The sequence below is a fragment of the Rana temporaria genome, chromosome 3 (assembly GCF_905171775.1).
Source record: "Rana temporaria chromosome 3, aRanTem1.1, whole genome shotgun sequence".
In the NCBI taxonomy this organism is placed as follows: Eukaryota; Metazoa; Chordata; class Amphibia; order Anura; family Ranidae; genus Rana; species Rana temporaria.
Genome location: NC_053491.1, coordinates 94,575,864 through 94,586,131, shown reverse-complemented (window position 1 = coordinate 94,586,131; position 10,268 = coordinate 94,575,864). Strand labels below are relative to the sequence as shown.

The 10,268-nt window shown below is 46.8% G+C and overlaps 1 protein-coding gene across 3 annotated transcripts in view; it reads right to left on the bottom strand.

Moving 5' to 3' along the window:
* Window positions 1–735: 735 nt before the first annotated feature.
* Window positions 736–10,268, bottom strand: part of SEMA7A (semaphorin 7A (John Milton Hagen blood group)) — a 60,830-nt gene continuing 51,297 nt past the window's right edge. For 2 of the 3 annotated variants that reach the window (XR_005747872.1, XR_005747871.1), the window contains exons 13-15: window positions 6,885–6,931; window positions 2,901–3,317; window positions 736–1,508 (exon numbers count right to left, since the gene is read on the bottom strand). Coding sequence is in view for 1 of the 3 variants with exons in the window: in XM_040343006.1 (XP_040198940.1) it covers window positions 2,965–3,317; window positions 6,885–6,931 (400 nt within the window). In the remaining 2 variants the exon portion in view is untranslated. Of the gene's footprint in view, window positions 1,509–2,825; window positions 3,318–6,884; window positions 6,932–10,268 lie in introns of those variants that run through there. The other variant, XM_040343006.1, reaches the window with a different exon arrangement.

Genomic DNA, 10,268 nt, shown 5'->3' with positions numbered 1-10,268 from the left:
CGTGATTGTGGTCAGCAAAGGCAGAACAGGGGGATGCCTTTGTAAACAAGGCATTCCCCTATTCTGCGTAGTGACACTGTCACTGATGACCGTTCCCCGTGATCGGGAACGGTCATCAGTGACGTGTCACGTGTAGCCACACCCACTAACAGTAAGAATCAATCCCTAGTACTGACTTAACCCCTTCAGCGCCACCTAGTGGTTAACCCCTTCACTGCCAGTATCATTTTCACAGTAATCAAGGCATTTTTATAGCACTGATCGCTGTAAAAATGACAATGGTCCCAAAAATGTGTCAAAAGTGTCCGATGTGTCCGCCATAAAGTTGCAGTCATGATAAAAATCGCTGATTGCCGCCATTACTAGTAACAAAAAAATATTAATAAAAATGGCATAAAACTACCCCCTATTTTGTAGATGCTATAACTTTTGCGCAAACCAATCAACAAACGCTTATTGCGATTTTTACCAAAAATATGTAGAAGAATACGTATCGGCCTAGACTGAGGAAAAAAAATTTTTTTTATATATTTTTTGGGGAAATTAATTATAGCACAAAGTAAAAAATATAGATTTTTTTTCAAAATTGTCGCTCTATTTTTGTTTATAGCGCAAAAAAATAAAAACCGCAGAGGTGATTAAATACCACCAAAAGAAAGCTCTATTTGTGGGAAAAAAAGGACGTCAATTTCGTTTGGAAGCCACGTCGCACGACCGCGCAATTGTCAGTTAAAGCGACGCAGTGCCGAATCGCAAAAAATGACCTGGTCTTTGACCAGCAAAATGGTCCGGGGCTTAAGTGGTTAAGGAGTCCTCAACTCTGAAATAACCTTTTCTGTTAAAAGAGCATTTCAGTTTAAAAAGGCAAATCCTCATATGAAATACCCTTTGTCTGCTACGTAGGCAAAGCACAGCGGAATATGGATGTCACTATTACATCACAAAAGGGGTTTTGTAAAGGAACCAAGTTACACATCCCTGTTTTTCAACTGTGCTGGAAATGTGAAAAATCGAATTAAAAAGCAGTTAGTCTGTCCACACAAAGGGTACACTTGTGCATGTTACAGATGACAGCTGCACAAAGTCCTTACAGCTGTTCAGTTTCCAGTGGAATTAAACTATTCCTAAATACTACTATTAGACACGTAACGTTATCACTCATATTTGTTAGCTTGTTTTATATTTTATCTGTTTCTGTTTCTCAGTGACAAATGTTTACTGATAACGATTAAATAATTAATTTAAATTTGCAGTCTTCATTCACATTAAATGGATACGTTTTTCTGTAGGTTTATTTTAGCCCAAAGTAGACCTAAACCCTGCCCTTCGGCCACAAGATCCTACATGAAAAGTCTGTTCATCTGGTTAGATCTTTGAGATATGAGTAGACCCGGAGATAACAAGTAGTCAGATATCATTCATATGTCGGATTCCCATCATGTTTAGACCTTTCACTGTGTATTTTATCTCACAGTTCATTCCATCATTGTATTTTAACCCTTGAAGTCAGGGGAGGGCTGGCAGGGGGGGCAGGGTGGAAATCTCCCCCCGGGCTGGTGACACTATGCACAGCCACCGGCCGCCACTACCAAATGCTGTTTTTGCAGAGCAGGAATATGCCTGCTGGAGCTCTGTTAACACAGGTCACGGCCGCTGCTCACCTCCCACTGTGCAGCTGTGCCTGTGTCAGCTCCGAGGTAGATGGCTGCAGAGCTGAGCTATGTCTCGTCTCACACATAGCTCAGCCTCAGCGCACACCAGCGCTGACATCCCCTTCTCTCTCTGCACAGACACGAGGAGAGATAGAGCTCATCTGCTCCTCCTCCTTCTGAGTCTGCCCTTCTCACACTCCCCGGGCATGTGTGGGCACTGGACAGGAAGTTTAAACCCAAAAAAGCATCAGACAGCCTGCCTGCGCCTCCATCCTGGTAAATTCACCCACTCTAGTCTCTCTTGCCTCCCAGTGTATAAAAAGGGTGCTCTGTGGACTTTTTTAAAGAGGAGGGGGGGCAGGCTTTGGTGAGCAGAGACCATCTTTACACAATAGTCCACAGCATGCACCCTTAAATCAAGTTTCCCAGAACAACCCTTACATCAGATCTGATGTATATGGGGTCTGGCGGACACTGATGTATATGGGGTCTGTGCGCACTCTAATGTAAGGGGAGGCTCTGTGCGGACTCTGATGTAAGGGGAGGCTCTGTGCAGACTCTGATGTAAGGGGGGCCTCTGTCTGGACTCTGATGTAAGGGAAGGCTCTGTGCGGACTGATGTAAGGGGAGGCTCTGTGCGGACTCTGATGTAAGGGAAAGCTCTGTGCGGCCTCTGATGTAAGGGGGGCCTCTGTGCGGCCTCTGATGTAAGGGGGGGCCTCTGTGCGGACTCTGATGTAAGGGGGGCCTCTGTGCGGACTCTGATGTAAGGGGGGCCTCTGTGCGGACTCTGATGTAAGGGGGGCCTCTGTGCGGACTCTGATGTAAGGGGGGCCTCTGTGCGGACTCTGATGTAAGGGGGGCCTCTGTGCGGACTCTGATGTAAGGGGGGCCTCTGTGCGGACTCTGATGTAAGGGGGGCCTCTGTGCGGACTCTGATGTAAGGGGGGCCTCTGTGCGGACTCTGATGTAAGGGGGGCCTCTGTGTGGACTCTGATGTAAGGGGGGCCTCTGATGTAAGGGGGGCCTCTGTGCGGACTCTGATGTAAGGGGGGCCTCTGTGCGGACTCTGATGTAAGGGGGGCCTCTGTGCGGACTCTAAAGTAAGGGGGGCCTCTGTGCGTACTCTTGTGATCATGAAAAATCTTAGACTGTTTTCCTCGATTCATCACTTTTCACGCTCTATGGGCCACTTGACTGGACTTGCCCCCCAGGCCTAAGGCTGCCAGCCCTCCCCTGCTTGAAGTCCAATATCATATCTGTGATGGCCTAGGCTGGGAAATCTCAGCTAATAGCAGGGGGTGTGAAATGGCTATACAATGTTTATACACACTGGAATTATCACCAGTGCCACTAGCCAGCTATGCCTCATCCTCGAGGAGCTGTTTTCCATAGAAAATTTAAACTCTGATACCAAACGTTGTTTTCTGCCTTCTTCTTTTTCCATACATCTGTATTCTCCAGGGGCTTTGATTTTGTCAAAGATTAAGTCGCATTTGCCATTGTGTGGGGTGCAACTTTCCATGAGGTTGTCACCGTATGTCCACCAGTAAGTGGCTTGCTTTGACTCTGCTGGGCATGTTATATAAAAGACAGATGGAGGTAGCACTTTATTTTCAGTTAAGGGTGGGGACATACTTCCTCTTTGAGGCAAAGTTTCGGACTCTAGGTAAAAAAAATAAATACATTATGGTTAAATGTAAAGTGACTCTACAATGACCTAACTCAAACAAAGCATTAGTCACTGCTAGAGGGGGTTGTGAATATTATGCCCCCTTCTTGCCTGTTCCCACAGCATTTAAAATCCCTTAAAGTATTGAATCAAGATTGGCACACTACGCTGCTCCTGATTGACAGCCCTAATGTCAGCTACAGTGCGCCCATCCAACAATAGGTGTTCACGTCAAGATAGCTTTTCACCAAGTACAATCTGGTGAACAGTTAGCATTGATGAAGCTTGGCACTGTGCCTGTCCTGTTATAAATGTGACAATGGTTGTTTTTTCCAAAAGTGGAACTTCCGCTTAATCCACTCCTCGCCCCCTTACATGCCACATTTTGCATGTAATTTTTTTTGGGGGGGGGAGTGGGGGCTTCAGGAGGAGTGGGACGTCCTGTCCCACTTCCTCCTTCCGCCGAGGGGCTGCTAAGGCGATACATCATATCGCCTTTTGGCAGCCTCTCCCTGTAGGCGGTCGCCTGGGACACGTGACAGGTCCCAGGCGAGGGCCTGTCCAATCGGATGGCACAGCGCCGCTCGAGCATTCAGAGTGGGTGCCCGACCGTGAAGCCGAAAGCCGTCACGGCCGGGTGCCCACACTTAGAATGAAGACGCCAGCCGGAGAGAGGGGGAGAGGAGCGGAGCCCCGGCCGGCACGTCACTGGAACGTGGAGCAGGTGAGTGTATGTTTATTAAAAGCCAGTAGCTACACTTTTTGTAGCTGCTGACTTTTAATAAACATTAAAAATGACTGGAACACCCCTTTAAATGAATTGGCTGACGGCCTATTAAAATATGGCAGTCTATTGTAAGAGGGCTGTAATGCCCATAGCAGAAGGGCTGCAAGTGCTTATGCTAGGTTAAAGGGGTTGTAAAGGTAAAAAAAAAAAATCCTAAATAGCTTCCTTTACCTTAGTACAGTCCTCCTTCACTTGCCTCATCCTTCCATTTTGCTTTCAAATGTCCTTATTTCTTCTGAGAAATCCTCACTTCCTGTTCTTCTGTCTGTAACTCCACACAGTAATGCGAGACTTTCTCCCTGGTGTGGAGTGTCGTGCTCGCCCCCTCCCTTGGACTACAGGAGAGTCAGGACGCCCACTAACACACAGCTCCTTTCTCTATCTGCAACGTAGAGAGCGTCCTGACTCTCCTGTAGTCCAAGGGAGGGGGCGAGCATGACACTCCACACCAGGGAGAAAGCCTTGCATTACTGTGTGGAGTTACAGACAGAAGAACAGGAAGTGAGGTTTTTCTCAGAAGAAATAAAGGGCCAAATCCTCAAAAGGGATACGCAGGCGGAACTGCTGTTCAGCCTGCGTATCGCTGTGCCTATCTTTGGAACTGATCCTCAGAAGCAGTTTTCCAAAGATAGGCAGAAGATCCGACATCTGTAAGAGACTTACACTGTCGGATCTTAGGATGCAGTACCGCATCCGCTGCTGGGGGCATTTTGTGTCGAAATGCCGCCTAGCGTATGCAAATGACGACTTACGGAGATCCACAAAGCTTTTCAGCTTTGTGTTTTCTGCGTAAGTTTACGTTTGCATACGTAAAATTAGTTCTGCTTTTACAAAGTGTAAACTAGTTACACCTTGTAAAAACAGACCTTTTTTTCGATCGCCGCTATTTTTTTAAAATTTTGAATTTTATTTTTCGGCGCGTAACTTTTTTTTTACCCGACGCAACTTTATTGTCCCGTCGCAATCCACAAAGCCCGACGTAACGTAATTTCGCGCGCTGCCCGTCGGGAAAATTACGTCACGAGCATGCGCAGTACGGCCGGCGCGGGAGCGTGCCTTATTTAAATTGTCATCGCCCCCTGGAGAAGAGGACCACCTTGCGCCGGGAGAATTTAAGTTACACTGCGTGAAATTTCTAGGTAAGTGCTTTGTGGATCGGGCACTTAGGTAGAAATTTTAAGGCAGTGTAACTTAAATGGGAAAAGATAAGTTAGGCAGGATCTTTGAGGATTTGGCCCAAGGACATTTAAAAGCAAAATAGAAGGATGAGGTAAGTGAAGGAGAACTGCACTAAGGTAAAGGAAGCTATTTAGGGGGAAAAAATTGTATCTTTACAACCCCTTTAATACCAGGTCACTGCGACTTAGATTCAACTTTACACTCAACATGCATCAAAGTAGTGCAGGAACATTTTCAAAGTTGCTGCGACTTTAATTTGCATAGATTTGAACGCGTGCCATTGAAATCAATGGGGTGCGAATTTATGTGTGCAAAGTCGCTTGATAATTTGCACTAGTGTGATTGGCGCTTTTACTTTATTAATTTACTCCAACATAAGTAAAGAAAAATCTTTAATTAAACTTACAAAATAAAACATGTTTTTTTATCACGTCAAGGAAAATGTAACATACTGTATGCCTGTTTTAATTGTTCTCTTGGATTTGCTCCTGCAAAGCTCCAAAGTGTAACAGACTTTTAGCCTGGGTTCACACTGATGCAAATTTACAGCGGGTTTGATGCCTTTGGGAACACACAGATTCACAGGTCATGTAAAAAGCATAGTATTCCATGGCCATGCGTTGCAAATTTGGTGCGAGAAAAAAAGGGTCCTGTGTGGGTGCAATGCGAAATCCTATGGTGCAGTGCGAATTTTATCTTCATAGGCTTCAACTGAACTTGCAGTAAACTCGAAGCACACAGTTCACATCTCTGCAAATTCGCACCTGTCCACCTCAAAACGCAAGGCAAATTCGCACCTCACACAGGACAAAAGAAAACGGATCAAATTCGTAGTACATTGCCTCGCAGTAGTGTGAACCTAGGCTAAAAGTACAAGTTGCACAGCATACCTATTATTTTACAAACCTGGCAAATACCCTCTAAGGCCTCGTACACACGGCTGAGGAACTCGACGTGCCAAACACATCGAGTTCCTCGGCCAGTTCAGCCCTGAAGCCGCCGAGGAGCTCGGCGGGCCGAGAGCTCCCATAGAACAACGAGAAAATAGAGAACATGTTCTCTATTTTCTCGACGAGTTCCTCGGCGGCTCCATCTGGCCGAAAGTGTACACACGACAGAGTTTCTCGGCAGAATCTGGCTCTGACCGAGTTTCTTGCCGAATTCTGCCGAGAAACTCTGTCGTGTGTACGAGGCCTAAGGTGACCTCTGCCCTGGGCTCATGTATATCTTAGGCTGGGTTCACACTGAGGAGATCTGTCAGGCAACTTAGCCACGTGACAAGTTGTGCTCTATGCAGTGCAATGAACCCGTTCTAATCAGAGCGACTCAAGTTACTCCGACTTAGAAAAATGTTCCTGTATCTTTTGGGGATGACTTCAGAGCAATTTGCATTGACTTCTATTACAGAAGTTGTTTGCAAGCCGCGCTGAAGTCGCGCTGTACGGGGCGGCTTCAGAGTCAGGCGACTTTGAACTCGCCCCAGTGTGAACCAGCACTTAAAGTGGTGCTCTGACCCTGGTTCACATGTTCCATTGGGTCCTCAAACTTTTAGATACACGTTTTATTATTACTCTGTAAATAAAAAGGTACTCACTCTGCTCACATAAGGCTTCAGAGGTCAAATCGTGTAATGGACCAGTGCTTCAAAAAAGGAAACAGGAAATATAAGTTGCTCCAGTTTATTAAACAGTAAAAGAGTAAAAACAATTCTTGAAACAATAAAATAAAACACAAAATACATCAAACTGATTTACCCACCTCCCATTCTTAGGACATACCCATATTTCCTAGGGAACAAGTGGTTATTTAAGGCAGCCATGATCCTGGTATCATTTTTTAGATCTAGCGATTCTCTTTCCTGTAAAAGTTATCAAGCGCTGCTCTGTTGTCAAAAGGGTGTCCATGTACGCAGACGACACTTTACTTTATCTTAATGACTCGCGCAGCTCCCTGTCTGCTGCCCTTTCAATTATTAATAGGTTTGGCAGATTTTCGGGCATTCGGATTAATTGGGACAAATCGGTCCTTTTTCCTCTGACTCGGTCCCCCCCTCCCGATGATCTGCCGGCCCCGCTGCAGTGGGTTGACAGCTTTCAGTATCTGGGCATCATGGTTCGCAGAAGCCTGTCTGAGTACATCGAGGCCAATGTGAACCCTGTTCTCCAGAAGTTTCTTCATCGGTGCTCGGCATGGAAGACCTTGCCTCTCACGCCTGTGGGCAGGGTTAACTTGGTTAAAATGTCCTTCCTCCCCAAGTTTCTGTATGTCTTAAGGCATACACCGGTGATTATCCCTAAGTCATTTTTCGACAGACTGGATCAGGCGGTGGGTACGTTTGTTTGGCAGGCCTCGGTCCCGAGGGTGGGTAGGCCCATACTCCAGCTCCCCTTGTCGGAGGGCGGTCTAGCCCTTCCAAACTTTAGGAAATACTACTGGGCGGCTGTGTTGGTGTCTGTTAGATGGTGGTTTACGCAGGATCGTACTAACCCGTCAGTTACCCTTGAAGCAGCTATATTAGGGTCCTATGCTGGACTGAGCAATCTGGTATATCGGGGGGTTAGGGCTAGCGCTCAGATTACCGCACCAATGAGGGCCACGGTTGTGGTGTGGGGACAGGTCTCGAGGCTTCTGGTTGAGCCCGGATCGGTCTCCCCCCACATCCCTCTGTGGGGCAACCCATCCCTGCCACAGCTGGGGACCGTGCCGGATCCGCAGCTGTGGGCACGGCATAACGTAAAAACCCTGAGAGATGTCATGCCAGAGGGTCGATTGCTCTCTTTTGGCGTCTTAAAAACTAAGTTTGGACTTCCCCCCTGGATGTTCTTCAGGTTTCTTCAACTTAGACATGCGATCCGAGCGCAGTTTCCAGACCCTGTTAAAGTGGAACCCCACTCGGTGGAGAGGCTCCTTACTTCCCGCGTGATGGACAGGGTGCTTTCCTCTATCTACTTTAGGTTGACCTGTGCCGGGGGGGGCGGGGGCCTCACGGGCCTTCTCTGCCTGGCAGCGGGACTTGCCGGCCCTCACATCGGAGGACTGGTCGGAGGGACTGCAGCAGTACATTCCCCTCATGATATCGGCGAAGGAGCGTTTCATTCAGCTGAAATTTATCCATAGAGTCTATTATACGCCTCAGAGGCTGGCGGTTATTTACCACACTTCTGAGGATAAGTGTCCCAGATGTGGCCGAGAGGTGGGGAATTTTATTCACATGGTCTGGCTCTGCCCGAGGGTGCAGGAATTCTGGCAACGGGTGGCGGTAAGAGATTGAGTCGATTGGTGGCGTGGCTGTTGGGCTGAATCCCTTGATCCTATTGCTCGGTATCACGGATAACCTCCCTACCTCCAAACATAAGAAGCTTTTTATCTTCTATGCGGCATTCAATGCACGTAAGGCAATCCTACTCCACTGGAAGGCAGCTGACCCGCCTGGGTTGTCAGCCTTGCGGAAGTTGGTGAATGACATCCTCCCCTTGTACAAGCTAACGTACATGGGACGTAACTGCCCCAAGAAGTTTGGCAAGATCTGGGGGGATTGGGTGGCGGCCAGGAGACTGACGGTCTGAGGTATTTGGGTCTAGTTGTATGCCCCCTTTTTCCTCCGGGGTGGTCATGGTGTTCCCCTACTCGCCCTGGGCCTGGTGAACGGGTTGATGGAGCCCTCGCGCTTAGGTTCTGGTAATCATTCAATGTGCAGGACTCACTGTGACTATACGTTGTACTGTATGCTGTGATTACTTGGCTATCACGTTTGGCCTGCTGGATGGGATGTGACCCCCTCCCTTTCCTTCTCTCCCCCCCTCCTTTTATCTCCCCCCCCTCTCTCCCCCTCCCCCCCTTCCTTTCTTTTCTTCCTTCTTTCCTTTTCTCCCCCCCCCCCCCTCTCCCCCCTTTTTTCTTTTTTTTTTTCCTTCCTTCCCCCTTTTTCGTTTTCTCTTCCTCCTTCCCTTTATTTTTTTGTTTTCCCTCTCTCATCCGGACAAGCTAACATGATGTTTTATACCGAAGATGGCTATCCTTGCACTGTCTGTAACAACTGTTTAGAGTCTTGCGGCCCTGTGTGTACTGTTTGGCCTGTATAAGCATGTAACCATCTGATTCTCTTCAATAAATATTCCTTCTGTTAAAAAAAAAAAAAAAGTGATCAAGCGGCTCTACAGCCACCCAATCACTGCCCATGCTATCACATGAGATGTTGTTCATCCCTTGTGATGGCAATAAAGTTGATCCAAAGCATTTTTTTTTTAAACATTGTAAAAAAACATGAAATAAAATAAATAGTAACATTTAAAAAATGTAAAGCGCCCCCCTTCCCCCCGTGCTCACATGCAAATGCGAACGCACATAAGTCCCATATGTATATGTAAAAAGTGAATGCACTACGCATGTGAGGTATTGCTGTGCACATCAAAGTGAGAGCAATAATTCTAGCATCAGACTTTTAACTCTAAACTGGTAACCTGTAAAGGCTTTTAAAGCGTTGCCTATGGAGATTTTTTAGGTACTGTAATTTTTTACGCTATTTCATGCCGTGAAAATGTTAAAATCCTAACATGATGTGCACAATAGGCAAACATTACATCGAGCCTGTCAAAAAGAATATGTGTGAAAGGATATATGTAAGGACACTGTGCAGGCGAGAAGGAAGGCGGGGGATGAAGGACAAGGAATGAGGAACAAAAGACTAGTCATAATAATGGGAAACGTCCCATTCAAAATTCTAGTTCTAGTGTGTAACATGAATATCCAGTAGACCTCTCGACTGCACAGAATCATGAATCTATCACCCCCTCTGATGGGAGTGTGGATCTTCTCGATTCCCTGAATGGAAAGACTGGAGGTATCCTTGGAATGTCTAGCCACATTTGTATTTTTGTTTTTGTCTATGTCATAGAGACGCGTCAGCAGCCAGGTTTTGTTTTATTTTTGCTGTGACTTGTAGTGCTGTCCTTCTTTTAACCCCTTCCATACAGGGCAT